This window comes from Phyllobates terribilis, unplaced genomic scaffold, assembly GCF_046119375.1.
Source record: "Phyllobates terribilis strain yellow unplaced genomic scaffold, ASM4611937v1 Scaffold_7__3_contigs__length_470593459, whole genome shotgun sequence".
Classification (NCBI taxonomy): Eukaryota; Metazoa; Chordata; class Amphibia; order Anura; family Dendrobatidae; genus Phyllobates; species Phyllobates terribilis.
The window spans coordinates 247,477,147-247,500,619 of NW_027362767.1; the positions used below are offsets into that span (position 1 = coordinate 247,477,147).

The window sequence follows — 23,473 nt, forward strand, 5'->3', positions numbered from 1 at the left end:
TGAATACATGGAGGGTGGCTGCCGCTGGCCCCCACATCTGGGTGGTGAATACATGTTGGATGGCTGCCGCTGGCCCCCACATCTGGGTGGTGAATACATGGAGGGTGGCTGCCGCTGGCCTTCACATCTGGGGGGAGAATACATGGAGGGTGGCTGCCGCTGGCCCCCACATCTGGGGGGAGAATACATGGAGGGTGGATGCCGCTGGCCCCCACATCTGGGTGGTGAATACATGTTGGATGGCTGCCGCTGGCCTCCACATCTGGGTGGTGAATACATGGAGGGTGACTGCCGCTGGCCTTCACATCTGGGGGGAGAATACATGGAGGGTGGCTGCCGCTGGCCCCCACATCTGGGTGGTGAATACATGTTGGATGGCTGCCGCTGGCCCCCACATCTGGGTGGTGAATACATGGAGGGTGGCTGCCGCTGGCCCCCACATCTGGGTGGTGAATACATGTTGGATGGCTGCCGCTGGCCTCCACATCTGGGTGGTGAATACATGGAGGGTGGCTGCCGCTGGCCTTCACATCTGGGGGGAGAATACATGGAGGGTGGCTGCCGCTGGCCCCCACATCTGGGTGGTGAATACACGGAGGATGGCGGCCGCTGGCCCCCACATCTGGGGGGAGAATACATGGAGGGTGGCTGCCACTGGTCGTGCGTTTTCCCATCAAAAGTGATGACAACAGCACAGACCCCCATTCTGCGGAGGGTGAGGGCCTCTGGGGACACCCTTTTTAACCCTTCAATAGCTGGTCTTTATAGAGGGTGGAGCTGCACATTTTAGACCTTGCAGCAATGCCATAGAGCGGCGATCTGGTTGCAGGACACTGTTCCCAGGGGGCTGTAGTTTTGCAGTATTATCTGACCTGGGCACTGGCAGGGCTTGCTGGGAGTTGGTGTTTGGCACGTTGGGGGCTCATAGCCACAGACTATAGTAGAGGAGGGGTCATCATCACCTAGACCGCATCATTAACACTTTCTCTTCATGCGACGCCATTTGTTTTAACCCATTTGTGTCCTTGTGCTAAAATCCTAAATAAACAAGTGTGAGCTGCGCACGTCCGACCTCCGGCCGGCAGAGGGCGCGCTGTACAGTGCGCGATGGTCCGCGCCATTGTCTGCGCTGTGGTGCAGGAGAGGAGGAGGCCTGGGGGCTGCGGGGAGGACCGGCTGTCCGGGGGAAGCGGAGCACTGCACGGGGATTAACGCTCAGCATTAGCCGGTGAGATGGGGCTGCAGCACACAGGGTGGCATAATGGCAGGATATGATTGGTGGCATGTTACGTGTGGTGGGCACTGAGGTTGGCACATGCTTGTTACATAAGGACAGGTGGCTATTCAGGGGGGCACATGCATCCACCCCTCACCATGCCACATGTATGTGCCACCCTCAGTGCCCCCCTCGTGTGACATACTGCGTAATGAGGGGGTGGGGGCATGAGATGTCAGATGGGCACTGAGGGTGGCAAACAATGCCAGTGGTTACATAATGATAGGTGTATGCTGCATGAGATGGACACTAGGGGTGGCACGTACAGCCATCTCTCACAATGTGTGTGCCACCCTAAATGCCCACACCTGTAATGTTACATACACAGAGTAGATTGCTTAAGTCCTGCAATGGATGGGCACAGAATGGCAAAAGGTGGATGTATGTGCCGCCCTCAGTGCCCATCTAATGTATAATGACTGGCCCATCTAATGTATAATGACTGGTGGACGTGGTAATATTGTATATGCTGCCCTCAGTGCCCATCTAATGTATAATGACTGGTGGACGTGGTAATATTGTATGTGCTGACCCTCAGTGCCCATCTAATGTATAATGACTGGTGGATGTGGTAATATTGTATGTGCTGACCCTCAGTGCCCATCTAATGTATAATGACTGGTGGACGTGGTAATATTGTATGTGCCGCACTCAGTGCCCATCTAATGTATAATGACTGGTGGACGTGGTAATATTGTATGTGCTGACCCTCAGTGCCCATCTAATGTATAATGACTGGTGGATGTGGTAATATTGTATGTGCCGCCCTCAGTGCCCATCTAATGTATAATGTCTGGTGGATGTGGTAATGTTGTATGTGCCGCCCTCGGTGCCAATCTCTCACAACTTATCACATAATGAGGGTTGGATGAAGTGGCAGGTAACATGAGAAGGGCACTATCCTTTTTCATGGTGAGTAGTGTTTTTGTGCCGCCCTCAGTGCCCATCTCATGTAACATATCGCCACACCCAGCTCTTATGTGACGTTACATGAGATGGTCATTGGGGGTGGCACACAGATATGAGATAAAGGGCATTGTGGGTGGCACATACATAAGATGTCATATTAGTCACCCCATGTGCTGCCCATGAGCAGTGGCACCGCTCTGCCATGTCTCCGGCAATCTATGTATTACAGGGAAGAGGTCGGCAGCTGATGGCTGGCATGTAATAAGAGCTGGACGTGCATAATTCATGCCAGGCTGCCGCTCTAGAGGTAGGTGGCTTACATGGAAGTGATCGGCATCTATGTTGCTGGAGAGTAAGTGGGCACTTCTGTAAGTATTAGGGTACTCTTCCCCCTCCATGTGAAGCCTTATACAGAGAATGACTGGGGGGCTCCATCATGTGCATCACTATCTCCCCCCCCCCCCCACAGTATTAATCTGATTTTCTTCCCCAACACGTTATGGGGTCCTTGCTATGTCGTATTAATGCCCCCCATAGTCTGCCGGCAAACATACATTTCATCCTTCCCGATGAATAATTTACCTGCAGTTTCCTTGACATGCTTAACATGTCACTCTCCGCAAGGAGAAATGTTACCCCTTAGATACCGGTCTGACGCCTCTCACCCACTCAAACCAGATCTCACACTTTGCACTGACGAGGGGTAGTACTCCGAAACACAGTGTGTGCAAATTGAGTTTCTGGTTCTGGCTTATATCCTAAGTTGTGATAAGACTCGTTAAAGGGTCACTATTGATTTTAGGATTGCTACTTCCTGTAGGTGGCACTAGAGTTCTAGGTCTCTTCCTCTCTGAAGAGGCAATCTCCTTATAGAAGGGATTCACCGCAGCGTCTTCCCGTGGGGACCACTTAGCGGCAGGTGTGGGCCGAACTGTCAGCTTCTTACTTTTCTGTCTCTGAGGAGCAGTTTAAGACCCCAAATGACCCCATTACTTTATAAGGGCCGGTACCTGACTTTTCCAGAACCCTGAATGGCAATGCTGCCTTATGTAGCAATTAATTTCCTTATAGGGGTTCTTCCATCTTAAAGTGATGGCATAATGTAGACTTAATGATCATAAGGAGCCAATTTTTGGGCTGCAGCACCAGTGTGTCTACAGTACAGCGTCCCCCATGCTATGTAGGGGAATTACAACATATCCTGGTTGTTGTTCCTCCTACAGCTGGGTGGTCGGGTTTCCGCTGTGCAGGAGAATCTGAGTAGGAGGCTGCAGGACTGTGTCTATTTTATTCTGGGGATCAGAGGGGGTCTGACCTCCAAGACTTTTGATCTCCCCACTGATGTGAAGGATCAGCTCTTCTCTGTTGTCCTAGGTCCTTTGCTTGTTTAAGATGTTTAACAACCAGCAGCAGTTGCAGCAGCTCATTCAGCTCCAGCACCTCCTGCAGCAGCAGCAGCACACGGTGCAGCAGCCAGCGCACCATCCGCAGAGCGCACAGCACCCACTGCCCGCCCAGCATGCAGCGCCCAGGTAAGCATAGCCTGCTGCCAGTCACTGCCTGCCATATAATGCTTCTCCATACTAATACAGTCTTTGAACAGGCCAATGCCAAACCCAGTGCAGCACCAGCAACCGCAGCAGATGCTGAACCTGCGGGCTGCCAATCCTGCCCGGCTTCTCAATACTCATCCCATGATACAGCGCGCTCTGCTGATGCAGCAGATGCAAGGTAAGCTTCCTATTCATGCCCATTGCTAAGGGGCGACATGCGCCCTTTCTCAATTCTTTCCATGTCTGCATGTAGATTGCATCATTTTCGGGTTATTTGTAATGGTCTGATCCCCTCTATGTTAAGCATTCCTATAATTAGGACAGTGACCTACCTATGAGAACACAAGGAGAGTGTAAGCCATCGCCTAGATTATAATCGCCCATTAAATCTAGATGGTGTTTATTTCTTCATATGGTTTTAATTTTCTTTGCATGATTATGAACTGCTATTAAAAGGTATTCCAGAGGTAAGATGGGGGGGGTAACTAGCTGATCGTGGGGACCCCACAGGATTGGGGCACTGTAGAGCCCGGTCTTGAGTGGGGAGGTGGTGTGCATGCAGAGCACATATCACTGTAATCCTGCCTGTGATGATAATGGGAGAATTCCTGCAATACAGCAATTATTATATATGAAGATTTGTGAATTGTTTTGTAGGTAACCTTCGTGGTCTTAGCATGGTGGCCCCTCCGCCGATGCCTCCATTTTTTACCGCAGCTGCAAGACACTCCATCCTGGGTATTCCTCCAATGGGTGTAACGGTGAAAGCTCAGAGCATGACGTTCCCGCACATGCCTTTCCAGCAGCCGCGTGTGTATCACAAGGTACGCCTAGCCTCCTATCTGCAGCCAAGTAGACTTGTGTTATGTCAGGCCCATGATGATTTGCAGTAAAAGTCTAAACACCAAAGCATAGTACATATGTTCATCTGATGGCTATTCCTAAGACCCCCCCCATCCCCACCATTCACATGCACACCCCGTTCAGTCAATCAAGCATGTGTTTCAGAGAGAAGGGACTGATGGACACCGCTATGGGTGCCTTATCTCCTGCTGCACCCGAAAGAACAAGTGGTGAAACGCAACATTCCCACTGTTTTTTTTTTTACATAATCTGTTGGGAGAGCGTCTTTTGACCCCAATATACATTAGATGGTCAGCAAATCATTCCAAATTCAGCCGTCATTAGTATAATTTCTAAGACGACCTGAAGCTAAATCCTCTATGTAGTGTTAGGCTGCGTGCCCACTATGCATTTTTCAAGTGTTTTTGCCGCGGAATTTCAGCAGCGAAAACGCTTAAAAAACGCTTGCTAATACGTGCCCCATGGTCCCCAATGATAATCCGCATGTGCTGTGCACATGCTGCGGAAATTTCCGCTGCGGATTATCATTGCGGAAAAATACGCAGCATGTCCATTAATTTTGTGGACACGCAGCATAATTGCCACCATTGACTTGCATTGAAACGCATAATATCCGTGTCAGCACATTTACACACACGGATAATATGCGTTTCTATGTGCGGATGGTACCCGGGTTTGGAGAAGAGGAGACTCTCATCCACACCCGGGTACCATAGAACCGTTAAAAAAAAAAAGAATTTAAAATAAAAAATAAAGATTATACTCACCTTCTGATGTCCCCCGGTCTCCATAGCGATGCGTCCGGTCTGTTGTATGGGTCGCGGTGGTGTGAAGGACCTGCCATGACGTCATTGAGTCATGTGACAGGTCACGCGACAGCTGTCGTCGGCGGTCGAATGACCTGTCACATGACTCAATGACGTCACCGCAGGTCCTTCACACCACCGTGACCCATACAACAGACCAGACGGAGCGGAGAAAATACCGGGGGCCATCGGAAGGTAAGAATAATCTTTTATTTTTTACCATTCTTATTCTTTTCTTTTAACTATTACTTGGTTACACTATATAAATCCATGCCGGTTACATGGATTTATATAGTGTGAACAATTTGTCAAGCACTTTTCCAAGTGATGCTAAAATCGCTTGGAAAAGCGCTTGATAACCCACATGCAGGAATGCATGTGAAGAACGCTTGGCAAACCCTTCTACCTGGCAGGAAAAATGGATGTAAAATTCGCATGTGTTTTTCCTGCCAGGGAGAAGCGGAAAAAATATGCAGCATTTCTGCATCGTGGGCACATAGCCTTAAAACACAAGATTTTGGATGCCGGCAGATGCTTTGATGACCCATCCATAAGATCAGGTTAATGAGATCCAGGGGGTCTGACATAATCACGGATCGGTCCTTATTTGCAGTGGACAGATGTAAACACATGGAGCAGAGTGTAGATGCATTCAGTGTGTAGTGGCCTCTGCTGGGTGCTGCAGAAAAGCTCAGTACCATGTGATTGCATCCAGCCCATGCCAGAGCTGGTTTCAGCTGATCTGTAGGAGTGCTGGCTGTCAGATCCCATAATGATTACCCATCTTATGGAGAAGTCATCAATATGGTATCACAAGACAATCCCTTTGAGCCTTGCAATAAAACTGTACACAGTAAGCGCCCCCTAGTGGTGGCTGCAAGTAGCCAGAATTTTTTGTAATTAAGTCGGTGTAGTCAGGGGATTTGGCACAACGTAGCAGAAAAACTAAATGACTTCACACAGAACTTCGGACCTGTTTAGAAAAATAAGTTTGACTTGAGATGACTGCCCATATGTTCTGCGGGACAGATGAATTTGACACCTAGTAAACTTTAACCTTTTATATTCTATCATGTAAAAAGATGCAAATCGTTCTTATTGTAGGATCACTACAAGAATACTGATGCCAAGAGGGGTGGTGACCACGGCTCGTCTGCGCCAGGGAAATACACCAAAGATCCGAACGCTGAGAGGGGCAGCACGGAACTCCCACCAACTGCGTCAGAAGCGGATGAAAGTCTGAACTCAGGTCAGTGAGTAGGCACAATACTGCCGCCTCTGAGAAAGAGACTGGTGTGTCCATGGATCCTGGGAGTCATTTAATTCAGGTGTAGTAGAGAGATATTACTTCTGAGATCTGAGATTTTCCAAGCCGTCCAACATGTTCTCCATAAGGTATAGCAAACAAAGGGCTAGTAACAATAGGTCAGGGCGTCTGTCGGGGTCCCTAAGATTTACCCACCATGACACCGTCCCTGGTACTACAGATGTGCCCTGCTCACGTGATGAAGTATCATTTTTTTTAAGTATGGGTTCACACTATCTTGTTTCATGGTTTCTATATGGACCACAATGCTCGGACTGACCGCGGGTCTCTTAACCCCTTATATGCAGCCTCATATATGTCTTTGAGGCTGCAAATTGGGTCAGGAGACCTGCAGTTGGTTCTGGTATTGTTGTCTATATACAACCGTCTAAACCCGGACTTACTGGAAGTGCATTGAGGTGAAGGGTGCATTGCTGGAAAAGGGAAAAAACAAACAAAACTCTTTAAATCTCTTAGTTTGCGAGTGTGAACGAGCGGAGTGTGTCCGGAGCGTACGTGCGAACGAAAGTAAGTGTGTGACTTGTTTTTCAGTGACTTTGGATTCAGGGAGTTTGGAAGGGAGGACTTTGGACTGAATTGCTGTCTGTATTTCATTAATTCTTTACTTTTCTTTTTACTTAGCATTCTGTCTATTGCAATCCCCATTAGGAAATTAGCTCCATTATTGACAATGCTATCCAGTGTACATCTTGCCACATGTATGCATTCCTTGAACAGTCGGTCGGGGTTGCTTACTGCTGCGCGAGATGTGTGCACGTTGTGCGTTTGGAAGCCCAGATACTGGATCTAAATGAGCAGCTGGCAACACTGAGATCCATTGACAACATGGAAAGGAGTCTGCTGCTCACTGAGGTAGATGTGGGGGAGGGTGGTAGTCGGTAGCTGCAGGACAGTGAGGTCGCTAGTTGGGTGACAGTTAGAAGGGATGGTAGAGGGAAGAGTGCCAGAGAGGCTAGTCCTGATCTGGCACACCCCAATAAGTTTGCAAAGTTGGCAGATGAGGGGAGTGACGGAACAGGGGTAGCACTGCTGCAGCAAGGCATGTGCCCTGAAAGCCGGAGGAGTGTCAGCTCCAGTAAGGAGGGAAATAGGAGAGCAGGGCAGGCCAGGCAGGTGCTGGTAGTGGGGGACTCAATTATTAGGGGAACAGATAGGGCAATCTGTCACAAAGACAGTGATCGTAGAACAGTGTGCTGCCTACCTGGCGCTCGAGTCCGGCACATCGCTGATCGGGTTGTCAGATTACTGGGAGGGGCTGGTGAGGACCCAGTGGTCATGGTGCACATTGGCACACATGACAAAGTTAGAGGTAGGTGGAAGGTCCTTTAAAGATGATTTCAGGGAATTAGGCTGCAAGCTGAAAGCAAGGACCTCCAAGGTGGTATTCTCTGAAATACTACCGGTACTACGTGCCACGCCAGAGAGGCAATGGGAGATTAGGGAGATAAATAAGTGGCTCAAGAACTGGTGTAGGAAGGAGGGATTTGGGTTCCTGGAGAACTGGGCCGACTTCTCAGTTGGCTACAGACTCTACGCTAGGGACCGGCTGCACCTCAGTGGGGAGGGTACAGCTGTGCTGGGGGAGAAAATGGCTAGAAGGTTGGAGGAATGTTTTAAACTAGGGATTGGGGGGAGGGTATTCATTTTATAGGTGGGGAAGATAGTGCAGATAGTGACCTGGGCACAAATAAAGAAATTGGGGGTGGGGTTAGAACAGTCAATAAAGTAAGACGGAATAGAGGTACAGAAAGATACATAAAATGCATGTACACTAATGCCAGAAGTCTCACCAACAAAATGGAGGAATTAGAATTAATTTTGTTGGAAAATAATTATGATATGGTGGGGATATCTGAGACATGGCTGGATGAGAGCCATGACTGGGCAGTTAATTTACAGGGCTATAGTCTGTTCAGAAATGACCGTACAAACAAGCGAGGGGGGGGGGGGGGTGTTTATATGTAAAATCATCCTTAAAACCTGTCTTGCGGGAGGATATATGTGAATCTAATGAAAATGTAGAGTCCCTGTGGGTGGAGATAAGGGGAGGGGGGAAAATAATAAATTACTGATAGGGGTTTGTTATAAGTCTCCAAAAATAATGGAAGTAGCGGAGAATATTCTCGTAAAGCAAATAGATGAAGCAGCGACTCAAGGAGAAGTCATTATTATGGGGGACTTCAACTACCCTGAAATACATTGGGGGACAGAAACATGTAGTTCAAGCAAAGGTAATAGGTTTTTGACAACTATGAGAGACAATTACCTTTCACAACTGGTTCAGGACCCAACAAGAAGGGGGGCACTGCTAGACCTAATATTAACCAATAGACCAGACCGCATATCAAATATACGAGTTGGGGGTCACTTGGGTAATAGTGATCACAAAATAATACGTTTTCATGTAACCTTTAATAAGATGTGTAGTAGAGGAGTTACAAGGACACTAAACTTCAGGAAGGCAAATTTCCAACGGTTAAGAGATGATCTTAGTGCAATAAACTGGGACGATATCCTGAGACATAAAGCTACACAAAGCAAATGGGAGACATTTATTAACATTCTGAATAGGACCTGTGCACAATATATACCCTTTGGGAATAAACATGCTAGAAATAGAAGGAAACCACTATGGCTAAATAGAGCTGTAAGGGGCGCAATAAGTGACAAAAAGAAAGCATTTAGAGAACTAAAGCAAGTAGGTAGTGATGAGACATTAAATAAATATAGAAAATTAAATAAATTCTGGAAAAAAAACAAATCAAGGCAGCAAAGATTGAGGCAGAGAGAATCATTGCCAGAGAAAGTAAAAATAACCCCAAAATATTCTTTAACTACATAAATAGTAATATACTAAAAAATGATAGTGTTGGCCCCCTTATAAATAGTCGGGGTGAAATGGTGGATGAGGATGAGGAAAAAGCCAATATGCTAAATGATTTTTTTTCAACCGTATTTACACAAGAAAATTGCATGACAGAAGACATGATTAGTGATAACTAAAATTCTCCATTAAATGTCACTTGCTTAACCCAGCAGGAAGTACGGCGGCGTCTAAAAATCACTAAAGTTGACAAATCCCTGGGCCCGGATGGGATACACCCGCGAGTACTGCAGGAATTAAGGAACGCCATAGATAGACCATTATTTTTAATCTTTAAAGATTCCATAATAACAGGGTCTGTACCACAGGACTGGCGTATAGCAAATGTGGTGCCAATATTCAAAAAGGGGACAAAAACCGAACTTGGAAATTATAGGCCGGTAAGCTTAACCTCTAGTGTGGGTAAAATCCTGGAGGGTTTCCTAAGAGATGCTATACTAGAGTATCTGAAGAAGAATAGCCTCATGACCCAATATCAACATGGGTTTACGAGGGACCGTTCCTGTCAAACTAATCTGATCAGCTTTTATGAGGAGGCAAGTTCCGGACTGGACCAAGGAAATGCAGTGGATGTTGTGTATATGGACTTTTCAAAAGCTTTTGATACGGTTCCACACAAAAGGTTGATACATAAAATGAGAACAATGGGGATATATGTATGTGGGTTAAGAATTGGCTGAGTGATAGGAAACAAAGGGTGGTTATTAATGGAAAACACTCAGACTGGGTCTCCGTTAACAGTGGGGTACCACAGGGGTCAGTATTGGGCCCCCTTCTTTTTAACATATTTATTAATGACCTTGTAGGGGGCATACAGAGTAATATTTCAATATTTGCAGATGACACTAAACTCTGCAGTGTAATCAATACAGAGGAGGACAATTTTATATTACAGGAGGATCTATGTAAACTAGAAGCTTGGGCTGATAAATGGCAAATGAGCTTTAATGGGGATAAATGTAAGGTAATGCACTTGGGCAGAGGAAATAAATGTATAATTATATGCTTAATTATAAAACACTGGGCAAAACTGTAACTGAAAAAGACCTGGGTGTATTGGTGGACGACAAGCTCACGTCTGGTGGCCAGTGTCAGGCTGCTCCTGCAAAGGCAGATAAAATAATGGGATGCATTAAAAGAGGCATAGATGCTCATGAGGAGAACATCATTTTACCTCTATACAAGTCACTAGTGTGACCACACTTAGAATACTGTGTACAGTTCTGGTCTCCGGTGTATAAGAAAGACATAGCTGAACTAGGGCGGGTGCAGAGAAGAGCGACCAAGGTTATTAGAGGACTGGGGGGTCTGCAATACCAAGACAGGTTATTACACTTGGGGTTATTTACTGTGGAAAAACGAAGGCTTAGGGGTGATCTTATTACTATGTACAAGTATATGGTGGGACAGTACAAAGACCTTTCTACTGAGGCCAGAGACAGGGACAAGGGGGCATCTTCTACGTCTGGAGGAAAGAAGGTTTAATCATAATCACAGACGGGGATTCTTTACTGTAAGAGCAGTGAGACTATGGAGCTCTCTGCCGCATGATGTTGTAATGACTGATTCACTACTAAAATTTAAGAAGGGCATGGATGCCTTTCTTGAAAAGTATAATATTACAGGTTATATATACTAGATTCCTTGATAGGGCGTTGATCCAGGGAACTAGTCTGATTGTCGTATGGAGTAGGGAATGTGGAGCTTAGTGTTTGCCACAGTTTTTTTTTTGCCTTCCTCTGGATCAACATGTTAGGCTATGGGGTGAACTAGGTGGACTTAGTCTTCCTTCAACCTTAAAAACTATGTTATTATGTTACTGTATAACCTTAATATGTAATAGTTTATGCTCTTTATCATACAAAGAGGATGCGTACCAGCTTGGCATACCTTGCCTGAATGGGGGCTATAAATATGTTCAGTATATACAAGGTATCTGGAGCTTTCCCATTGCATATGCCAAACATTAGGCCTGACCTAGTTTGGGTCCTATCACTCATCTAACATTCGTGTCCACAGTCCTGCTCCTGCTTTAAAGGTATTTAACAGGTTACTTTTACAAAAGTTAATTGAGACAAGATAGTGCTCATACTTGGTCCTGCGTGTTGGGGGTCCAGGGGTTATGCACACATAGTACTCCCTTGCAGGTATCGTTGGTGCGGGACCTTATAAAGTTTGTGCTCATCATACTAAACCTTTAGACAAATCCTTAGACCCCAATTATTGTATAGGTACGTGGCGTTACTGGTCCTTTAGGCTGAAAAACAGTGACTGTACACTATTTCTTTTCCCACGGTCTCTTTAGGGGGCTAACATTCTTCTTTTGGCTTGTCATTGCAGACAACGAAAATCTAACAGAATGCAGCAATACCGACCCACTTGAACCTTCAGCCAAGAGAGCAAGGAGGTAATGCCAAAGGAGCTGACAACCTGCTGTAACACCCTCCTCCTCATTGTCCCATCTCCTCTGGGGTTCCGGTATATGTGTCCATATATATTCTGTGCCCTGGTCTTAACAGCTGCTCATGCATATCATATTAGATCACAAAGCTTTTGGCTCTCCCACCCTCTAAAGATTACCCTGGTGCCTCTTATCGGTGGGACATGTTTAAGGCATATTTCTATCTCTGTAAGTGATGCCGTGTTTCTCGGATGCATCCCCGATCCTGAGAATGAGGGCGGTGTAGCCTTGTTTGTGTGCCGCGTCCCCTACAGTTTTACAGCTGAATGTGCCAGGAAATAATGACTGTAAAAGACAAACTGTGCAAAAGTACTAATGAAACCGAATTGCAAAAAAATTGTTTTTAGCTCAAAATACATACTTTTATCTCCAGAGGTGGACAACTCTTTAACGTCCTGTATGAATAAAGTAATTCTAGGTGCAGATATGTGCTGCAATCCAGAGCAGGGTTGTGAAAGTGTTGAAATGGGAAACTTGGGGAAATCACAGATGGCAGTCGTTTAAAAGGGAAGGTCCGCTCTTGTGCACTTGACATGAGCCGCATGTACTGCAGCATAAAGAGCCCTGCGGGGCCATAGCCATATTGTGTGCTGTCCTATGGGGTTTCTGTATGGCAGGATGTTGCAGAATTGAAAGCCTATTGAGGCTTAACAAATAGAGCCATATTACGGTAGAGTACATGAGACCTAACCGTTCAGTAAGTCATCCAGAGATGGAGACCAATTCTGATTGCGTATATAAGGTGGAATAGACAGATCCTACAGAACAATGCCCATCTTTCATAAAATGTGTGATTCTGTATTTATTCAATGTACAGTGGTGTCCTTCTATAGTATGATTTCTGATCACTGTGTCTGTTCTGACAGCTCCGAGACTGGTACAGATGAGGCGGGCTTCGCTGCAGAAGGTAACGTGACACGATCTGCACATCATAGGGGGGGGGGGGATTTCTACTGGGTTACTGGTTCCCATGTTTGATTAGTCTCTGACAGATTCACATTGGGGTTGTCTTGTTACAGGGACGACAGCAGATGCAGATGATGTTGCTGAAGAGCGCAGTGTGCAGTCACAGTCTGCAGAGGTCGGTGCAGCGGACAATTAAAGGTGTCACATGTGCGTCTTTCATGTCTTATGCGCAATTTCCTCCTGACCAGGGTATAAGCGGTGGCCGTGCTTTGAAAGTCACCATCCAGGTTCGCAGTGAGAGTCGTACCACAGCTCTGCAGCCGGCATGTGGCGAAAAGGGCCGTACATCTGGCAGCTCGATGCCCAGCGGACCGAGGTTCTGCTGCTATATTTGCAAAACAAGCTACCACAGCCTGCAGGTAGGAGCCCATCCTGGTGATGTGACACTGCAGGTTATGTCATGGTCACTAATCTTCACTGGTAAACTTTATATCCATTTCAGAATTTCCAGTCTCATCTGGTGACCGCACAACATCACAAAAAGATCCAGGATATCCAGCATGTCAGCAATGCCTGCCTGGTCACACTACTCCCCACTGCAAAGGATGGTCAGGGCGATGTGGGCAGCAGAGATGTGTGAGTGGTGCCGGGTTATTCTGCCAGTCTTACATGGCCTATCATATCTGTCAAGTGTGTGGTGGGGTGCACCCTGTCTTTTGGGATAAGACCCTCACAGTCTGGCTGCCGCACACGGCCCAGACCTTAGTCACTGGTGGGGGACCCATGGTTGCAAAATGGTGGGCACCGCAGTGTGGTCCTCGGGTGATTGCCGGATCAAGTTTTAGTTCGGAGAGCCATTGGACAACAGGTAATGACATGTTTCCCCTGCAGATTTCCACAGTGATGGCTTCTGATTACTGAGGATTTCAGCTGGACCTACTTTGGCCATCACCTAGCTGTAGGGCCAGACTGTGTGGCGTCCGATTCTCTGTCTACCCACAGCTGGCCAATGGTCGCACGGCTGTGTAATCATCCAGCAATTCGCCAAAACCGTGGCACCTTCTGGCCCTACCCTAATCATTAGAAAGCCTGTTAAGGGGAACCTGTCAGCAGGTTTTAGTACTTCCCAAGTGATCTAATCTCTCAAGTGGGTGTAATGAGTTGCAAGTGAAGTGGGCTTGGCCTTGCACTTGCAGCTCTCCGGTCAAGTCCTGATGAGGCTTGGAGTCGAACTACCGATCTGCGCATGGCCGCCCTGGGGAATGAAGTGAGGGAGGTAGATCTCAAAGAAAAGAGTGGAGAAAGTGGGGGAGAGCCCAGAGAGCTGTAGGTGCGGGGCCAGCCCCCTGCACGTGTGGCTCATTCTACATAATAAGAATGAGAAAAGTGATTACTCGGGAATGGAATTAACTATTGAAAAAATAGAGGTACGGATTTAATCCGCTTTATAGTGACCTAACACCGATTAGGGAAGGTGTTGTGTGCGTGGGAAAATCGGCCCTATTAATCCCAACATCCATCTTTCATGGCTTAAACGTAATGATTGTAGAGACGACTGTGCCAACATCGAAGACACAATGAGTGCGGAGTGATGCAAGGGTCTGATTCCATTAAAAATAATCATTGACTTTCTCTTCCAGTAAGAAGAAGCAGATGAGGTGGTGCAACGTCTGCCAGGTTCACTTCAGCTGTGACCTCATCAAACATCGCCGGACGCAGGAACACAAGGTATTCATTTAGGTCTGTGGGGTTCATCCTACAGTGAACATCGATCACCAGTCACTAGAACGAAGGCCCCCAAAGGGGTCTGAGTGCTCCTAAATGGTCCATTTACAACATGGAGGACTGATGGGTTACAGTACAGATATCTCAGAGTATTGCTGAATGTAATGACGTAAAGGGGTCCCCTTCATGAAGACGACCCAAAGATTCGCTGATCACTGGGGAAAGTAGCCTCTGGCCATGTTTCATCTGCAGGGGCAAACACAGGGGGACTGTATTATGAAATACGTGGGTGGGTTCGGACCCCCATAGTGGAAGCTACTGATGTGTAGCTGTTCTTCATTCTGGCTCATAGAATAGGGTCTATAAGACGTTTATCTGACCTACTAGGGCCTATAGAAAGAAGTGGTGCAGAGGCTGTTCGGACAGCCATGAAAACTATGCAGCCACGTGGTCGTGGTTGGCCAAGACTGAAGAGAGCGTAACCCTTCTGCAGCTCCTCTAATGGGACCTGGGAAAGGCGGTGTCCTCTGAATGCTGCTATCAGTCATACTGTGTGTTGGTACACGAATCCATATTGAACAGGATTTCTCTTCTTTTAGATGGCTAAACGGTCCTTGAGGCCATTCTGCAGCGTCTGCAGTCGCCACTTCAAGACTCCTCGCAAGTTTGTGGAGCACATGAAGTCTCCCGAGCACAAGCAGAAGTCTCAAGAGGTAAAATGCCACGTGTGCAGCATTTTTTTCTCCCTACATTATATTGTTTACTAATTTCTTACTTGCGATCTTTTACATGTGAAGCTTCGTGAAAAAGAAACATGGAGTCCAGAGGAGTCGGAGGAGCTGATCACAGTGGACGCCGTAGGTTGTTTTGAGGAGGATGAGGATGATGGCGATGATGATGAAGAGGGCATCAGCGCTGATGACATTTCTGAGGACACAGAATGTCTCCTGGTAAAAAGAATAGAAATCTCCTCTTTAACAGACATGTGTCCTTGTGTGGGACTCGCCAGCACAACCTTAAGGTTATATTCCTTACTGTCGATCTCTGGTTTGTCTAGTTTCCCACCTATTAAACTCTCAGCTTGCACCTGTTTTGGCATGATGGGAGTTGTAGTATCTAGACAAGAAAGTGAGCCATAGATTGTAAACCACTGCTGTGGATTTAGCATCACTTAAGAAGCCTATACACAATAGATGAACTGGATGAATGACCATTTTATGAAAGGGGATCCCAACTCTCCCTGCAGACATCAGGGTCAAAGAAGGACCCGACTTGTCAAATCTGAACGTGCCGATTTTTTTTGTTGTTGTTGTTATTGAGGGTGGTCAGCCAGTGGCAGGGGTGTCTGGCAGCAGCTTGTTAAGCTGAGGGGTTGGGAAGATTAGTTGTCGGCCGAACCAGAGTCGGTGATGCAGGTACAACAGTGTCCGTCCTTTTTACTAGCATTCAGTATACTGACAATGGATGACAAAAAGAATTCTGGAATATTTCTCTCTGAGGTTATGTCACTTAATAATTTCCTGGGCAAACCCTCCACTATTACATCAAATGAGTCTCTGATCATAGAATCATAGAATGGTAGAGTTGGAAGGGACCTCCTGGGTCATCTGGTCCAACCCCCTGCTCAAAGCAGGATTCACTAAATCATCTCAGACAGATGTCTGTCCAGCCTCTGTTTGAAGACGTCCATTGAAGGGGAACTCACCACCTCTCGTGGCAGCCTGTTCCACTCATTAATCACCCTAACTGTCAAAAAGTTTTTTCTAATATCTAATCTGTGTCTCCTCCCATTTAGTTTCATCCCGTTGCTTCTAGTCTTTCCTTGTGCAAATGAGAATAAAGATGATCCTTCTACAATGTGACAGCCCTTGACATATTTGTAGACAGTTATTAAGTCTCCTCTCAGTCTTCTTTTTTGCAAGCTAAACATTCCCAAATCCTGCAACCGTTCCTCATAGGACATGGTTTGCAGACCAGTCACCATTCTGGTCGCTCTTCTCTGAACTTGTTCCAGTTTGTCGATGTCTTTTTTAAAATGTGGTGCCCAAAACTGTACACAGTATTCCAGATGAGGTCTGACCAAAGAGGAGTAAAGACCGAAGAGGATCATGTTATCCACGGTGGCATGAATCCCATCTGATGTCCCTGTGACCTAATGGGGTTTGGCTAAATACTAAAGGGTCGTTTAAAACATTTTTGTTTTAGTCACATCCATATTGTATTGCTATTAACCAATTTGAATAAGCGCATAGCTGAGCAAGCTGTTTTCTTACAGGAAAAGGTAGAGGACAATATTTCCGATCACGAAGAAGAAGAATACAAGGCAGATACGGCCTATGGTGAGTCGCAGACCTATTCCTGGGTGTAAGCATCCCGGGATTGGAGGTTCAGAGCGAGCTTTATCCAGGGAAGCGTTCCATTATCCACATGGCTTCCTTCCCTACGCTTCCAGACAACGTCCTCCTATCGTCTGCTCGTTTCCCGCTGGAACTATCCTCTACCACTGTTCTCTACCACCAGCTCTTAATTCTGTGCATTTGTTGTCTGTGACGCCTCCATCCATCCTGTCATACCCCTGCTCCGGTTCCCTCCATCATGCTCTCTGCTCTGTTCTCTATTTTGTGTTTCCCCCTTTTGATATCCATTCTGTGATTTGCCCTCCCGTTTCGCAGGCCTGGATTATATGGTCCCCGTCGCGGGTCATCTCTGCAGGCTGTGTCACAAATTCTATCCTAGTGACTCTGCTGCTCGGCTCACACACTGCAAGTCCCTGGTGCATTTTCAGAACGTCCAGGTTAGACCCTTCTCCTGTTGCATGGCCTGGCTTCTGTTGTTTTGTTCCACCCGCTCTCTTGTCTCTGCTGTCACATGAACACCCTATTGAGTGTCCTTAGCTGTTGTTCTAGATCACTGTGTGTCGTATGTCATCACATGGCTTTTCGGATCATCTTTCCTCTTGCTTACGTCCCTCCCACCGTACGGCGCTCTACATCTGCTTCCTGAATTAATAGCTTTTGCGCAGTCGTTAGAGCGTACTGGTAACGCAGAATACTTCCTCCATTGCACATAGCACTTGATAATCCTAACTACAGATTATTAGTCTTTTTAGTCTTCTATTTCCAGTTTAGGAAGGATTCACACATCCATGTGTCGTGATGCATGGACCGACCGCGGTCTCCTGACCTTGACCGTCTCATATATGCTTATGAGGCTGTTTGGATTGGGAGACTCATGGCCGGTTTGTTACTCCAGGACTGTGACACAAGGATGTGTGAACGCAGCATTCGACTCGGCACTGTTGCTTCTGTATATAAATAAATCTACAGCAATGTGCCGGTTCTGTCACATGATTGACAAGTGGAGCCGGATGGGCCCTGATGATTTGTAATGGGATCCATTGGATTCTGCCAAGCTCTGTATTGCTTTGATGGAGAGAAAATATAACTATTTCATCAGATTTGATGAACAGCCTCATTTTACTTTTCCATGAATCCTGCCAGAGAACGTACCTACACAGAGTTATCTGCTGAGATGGGGAATCCTGACCTGAAAATTGGCATAAATGTAAGCAATTCTGCTGAAAGAATGGTAAACCATGAAGGCATAGGAGAAGCATTTTTATAAAGGGCTTGTGAGCGCTGCTCTGAAGCCTCTGCTTGTAGCATAGTACAGTGCTGTTTGGGCCGCTGGACCGAACTGTCAAACAGGAAACCGGGAGCAGTCTGCTCCTACACAAGATACAACCGTCCCTTTCAGGGAACACTTTGGGCATTATACAGTGTCCATTTTCACCAATGCAAGACTAAGGGGGTGGAGGATGACACATGGACTTAAAAAGTGCCAAAAAGAGGATCCTTCTTTTAGATTAAGTGCTGGTGGTCTAGTCATACAAACCACCTGCAGTTTCTTTGGGTGACCATGCCAGACACGCCATAATTGGGTACTTTTGGCATTGCCAACCGGCCTTTTAAGGACTTGCTTTGGCTCGGCCAAGCAAATAGAGAATTGTACATTGGGGAATCTAAATTAATCCACTTTGTGTGGATATTTTTCTGGGTCTTTCCCACAAGTCTAGTTTGGACTCTCCCCATGTTAATACCTTACTAATTCATGCACCACTTTGTTTCTAGAGATCCAAAGCGGAGAAAAAGAGCTGCATGGCATTACAAGACACACTATCTGTCCAGGAGGATGAAAGTGGAAATCTGGGTGAGGCAACCATTGCTGATCAGACAGATGAAGGCTCAGACCCTCTACTGCAAGGTGGTGGCATCAAAGCAGCAAGTGCGCCTGACGCCAGAGGAGGGACCTCCGTAAATAGCAAGTGTGGCGACTCGGAATCCGCCTTTGATGCGGTCATCGGTACGAGCGAGGAAGATTCCAGCTTTTTGCTGGATCAAGAAATGTTTCTAGACCAGAAGGAAGACGAAGCTGAAGATGAGGAAACTCTCTATAGCGATGAAACGTCATCGACCTGCAGACCGACCTCGCTCCGCAGAGTCAGATAATCAACTGCTGAAGTTCCTGTGCGATGCAACACTTTAGTTAAAGGACAGCTTAACCCCAAACCTTACATTTTTATATATGATGATAGGATGCACTGTATTGTTTTTTTTCCCACTACAGCTTTGGTAAAAAGTCAAATTTGATAGCATTTTTTTTTCTCCAGCAGCACATCCCATTTCTCTAAGTCCAGACTGGTGTGGCCATAGGTCAAAAGTATTGATTGCATGTCAACTAATGTCTCTCTGGTTTCTGCTCCTGTGAGTCCACAACGGAGGATACACAGCACAACGTAGGATATTGCAAGCGCTTGAGAACCTTAGGCTTCTGCGCTGCCCTAGGCTGAGGCTAGGCGCTTCTGCGCTGCCCTAGGCTGAGGCTAGGCGCTTCTGCGCTGCCCTAGGCTGAGGCTAGGCGCTTCTGCGCTGCCCTAGGCTGAGGCTAGGCGCTTCTGCGCTGCCCTAGGCTGAGGCTAGGCGCTGCTGCGCTGCCCTAGGCTGAGGCTAGGCGCTGCTGCGCTGCCCTAGGCTGAGGCTAGGCGCTGCTGCGCTGCCCTAGGCTGAGGCTAGGCGCTGCTGCGCTGCCCTAGGCTGAGGCTAGGCGCTGCTGCGCTGCCCTAGGCTGAGGCTAGGCGCTGCTGCGCTGCCCTAGGCTGAGGCTAGGCGCTGCTGCGCTGCCCTAGGCTGAGGCTAGGCGCTGCTGCGCTGCCCTAGGCTGAGGCTAGGCGCTGCTGCGCTGCCCTAGGCTGAGGCTAGGCGCTGCTGCGCTGCCCTAGGCTGAGGCTAGGCGCTGCTGCGCTGCCCTAGGCTGAGGCTAGGCGCTGCTGCGCTGCCCTAGGCTGAGGCTAGGCGCTGCTGCGCTGCCCTAGGCTGAGGCTAGGCGCTGCTGCGCTGCCCTAGGCTGAGGCTAGGCGCTGCTGCGCTGCCCTAGGCTGAGGCTAGGCGCTGCTGCGCTGCCCTAGGCTGAGGCTAGGCGCTGCTGCGCTGCCCTAGGCTGAGGCTAGGCGCTGCTGCGCTGCCCTAGGCTGAGGCTAGGCGCTGCTGCGTGCAGCCAGGATAGGACAGAGCTCCCATCTATCAGCCGTCTAGTGATTGTGCTCCATAGTAATGACCGGGTGTACGTGTTCTCTACAGGAAGAACGTCACTCCTATATCGAGCCTGAGTAGCTAGGATCACAGAAGTATAGTACACCATATAGTCATGTAGTCATCCTGGTTCTTTTACTATGTAAGCGGCAGCATCTGCATCTGGCAAGCAGTCAATGACTCCTTTAAAACCTATAGATTCATGTTTGACTATTAGGGATACGCATAAACAGCAATTACTTAACCCCCTTCCTGCAACAGGATGTAACTGTGTCCATTGTGGCAGGGCATTGCTGAAAATGGACGCGCAGTGGCTGGCGGGTTTCAGCTGTGATTAGAGATGAGCAGATCGCTTGGCTCAACCCCAGGTCCAGGTCCGTGCTCTCTGCCCCTGGCCAGGAGCTGTGTGAAGGTTCTTGCAGATTGGCTTATGATTCGCCAGGCTGGCACGTCGTTACCTGTGCACCTCACAGATATCACGCCAGGCCATTAAATTTAAACACAGCCCCGGGGAACCCGAAAGGTAATGCATATAGCGCAGATCCTGACCTGGATCAAGGCCTGGGGCTGCAGGAAGCGATTAGCTCATCTGTTGTTGTGATGTATAGATGACATCTCACTGAAGCGGCTGAGATCAGAAGTGACTCTGATCCCAACTGTCTAACCCCATACGATGCCGTGACCAGAGCATCTAGGTAGTTTGAGGAAGGATTGCGTCAGAGAGCGCAAATGAGTGGCCTTGGTTATCTGAAAGGGAAAGTTTCTACGGTTCAAAATGTCAAAACTATATTCACCCCTTACAGGCAGAATCTGATTGATACAGCTTATTTTACAAGTGGGAGTAATTAAAAAAGAACCATAAAGTCCTGCTATTTTGTGCACTCAGCTCTGGTGCAGACTGATGTGTCTCCATGGTGACAAGAGTTGATGTATGGTCAAAATTGGGAGGCAGGGAGTGAAGAAACACACGACTGACTGACCGGACTACACAAGGTTGCTTTGTCGTCTTACCACACAGACAAACAAGTCGGTCTGCACAGGTGCACTACGCTCAAAATGGTTGGATTTTTTATTTATTTTTAAATCTGGGATTTTTGCAGAGATGCCGATGGGCTTTGAATAATTGTATTTTATTTTTTTTTTTTATTTCTGATTCTTTGGTGCGGTATAAGATTGGCTTCAGAAATGCACAGTGCATAATAATCCGCTGTGAATCCTGAGGAATATTGCTTGCTGTTTAGAGCACCCTGTACTTTATAGAGTAGTGGGGACAAGCGGCTGTAAAAGCTGTGTATTATCAGTCTACAGATTATGTAATAGCTAGTTAGGCAATTCCCTGACATACAGGCGGCCTTTAAGGCACTAAAACAAATCCGAGTGCTCCTGATCTGGCACAATAGACTCTGCAGAGGCCGTCACTGCTGCATCTGTTCACATGGTCCTGACTGTCATTGTATACTAGAGTAGGGTCAGGAATATAAAGGCCATAGCTGGAAGCCCGAGTTGGACAATTCCACTTCCACCATGATCTCATTTGTTACGATTATGACTTAGATTTCAATTAAAAGTGTGATGTTAACTTCTACCCCCTGTCTTATGTGGTTAATTCTCTTCCTAATATTTCTTACTGCTATTTTTTTTTAAACTTGTTTGGGACCTACAAGAATAACTACATATCACAACCACCATCCATTATCCATCAAGGAGGGCAGATATATATATATAATATATATATATATCTGTCCCTCTCCCGTTATGATACTGCAATGGAACTGATCTTGTATCAGCTGTCTTATAGGGTTAGGGTCCCAGTGACAGTCGCTATAATCACAGGACCCTTTAACAAAGAGACCATCCCATCAAGAAAACAGCTGTATGTGCCATTAGAGTGTCTCCTAATGTGAATTGTGCTGGACAATTCAGCCACACATGGTTGGGCTACTTTCAGCTTTTCCCAGTGATGACCTGATAGCGAAGCCCAACCCTTGGCCTAATTGCTGCATTGTTGGGTTGAGTCAACACTTTCATGCTATATGAGATGCATTTCTTGTCTGTACCATTGGGAGAATACCTTTGGGTTACAGCTGCTGCCACTAGGAGGGGGAAACCAGATAAGTATTTGCTCATCCTGCAGGCTGTGAAATTTGTTTTAGCTTGGAGTCCGTAGGAGACTGATATAACTGCTTTAAAGTGGGTCTTAAGGGGATCATGTTTCTTCATGTGCAGAGCACCAAGTTGGTGTAAGGAGACTTATAGGCCACGCAATGCTCCTCTGGGAATTTAAATATGCAAATATCCTCTTCAAAGACTAGGAGAACAAGAACTCTAGTGCAACCTATTGGGTGTAGTAATCCCAAAAAGTCAATAGTGACCTTGTACCAAGCTTTGCCATATGAGTTTGGATAACAAGCAAAACCAGGCACTCCATTTACAGATATCGGGTGTTATTTGGGGTGTTTGCCCCTCATCAGTGCAAAGCGGAACACTTTATGTGGCCAAGTAAGAGGCCTCTTTGGTTTGGATTCAACCTTGACCTCCTTCACCAAAGGGTGTTTTTTTTGTTTTTTTTTTTTCTTCCTCTATCCCCAACTACCGCTGCTCCAAGTCTTTACTTCCCCCTGCAGTGCTGTCCATCAGGCAAATGATTGGTTAAGTAGTTAGTTTCTGTGGGCTGGGGAAGTAAGGATCATAGGGCTTACCCAAAATGCACCAGTGCTGGAGAGGAGGCTGATCATTCAGGTTACCACTTTTTTTTTTTATGTCAAGTTGGACAACCCCTTATACAGTTGTGTTCAAAAGTTTACATAACGTGGCAGAATTTTTCCTTTCTTGGCCTTGTTTCAGAGAATATGAATCTCTCTGTATGATGCTCCTCTGGCCTACTGAAGTAGACGTATGCATGGCCTCTCATCCTGAATCCTGTTATGCATGGCCCCCTCATCCTCAGTCCTGGTATGTATGGCACACATGAAAAAAAATAAACACTTATACTCCCCTTCCTTCCTCACATCTGCTGCGTCCTGTATATCAGCAGCTGATGCCAGCATCTGAGCAACGCATGACATCACTGCCATGCGCCTTCAGACGCCGAGGTGAGCTGAGGGGATATTCACTCCTCTCCCCGCCGGGACTATGTGCGTGGAGAGGGGTGAATATGCATTTTCTTTAATAGCG

General features: G+C 47.0%; 1 protein-coding gene across 2 annotated transcripts; it reads left to right on the forward strand.

The window, feature by feature from the left end:
- Positions 1-1,076: 1,076 nt before the first annotated feature.
- Positions 1,077-21,884, forward strand: CIZ1 (CDKN1A interacting zinc finger protein 1). Of its 2 annotated transcripts, XM_073640198.1 has the most exons (16): positions 1,077-1,228; positions 3,560-3,717; positions 3,789-3,916; positions 4,396-4,562; positions 6,513-6,657; positions 11,960-12,026; positions 12,947-12,987; positions 13,100-13,161; positions 13,235-13,405; positions 13,489-13,622; positions 14,627-14,714; positions 15,311-15,424; positions 15,509-15,661; positions 16,987-17,050; positions 17,384-17,505; positions 18,842-21,884. In XM_073640198.1, exons 2-16 carry the CDS (start codon positions 3,578-3,580, stop codon positions 19,217-19,219), a joined length of 1,974 nt encoding a protein of 657 aa, XP_073496299.1. In that variant the 5' UTR covers positions 1,077-1,228; positions 3,560-3,577; the 3' UTR covers positions 19,220-21,884. The 2 variants fall into 2 exon arrangements, with proteins under 2 accessions (XP_073496299.1, XP_073496300.1); XM_073640199.1 differs by lacking the exon at positions 17,384-17,505 and having other exon boundaries at positions 18,842-19,046.
- The last annotated feature ends 1,589 nt before the right edge of the window (positions 21,885-23,473 follow it).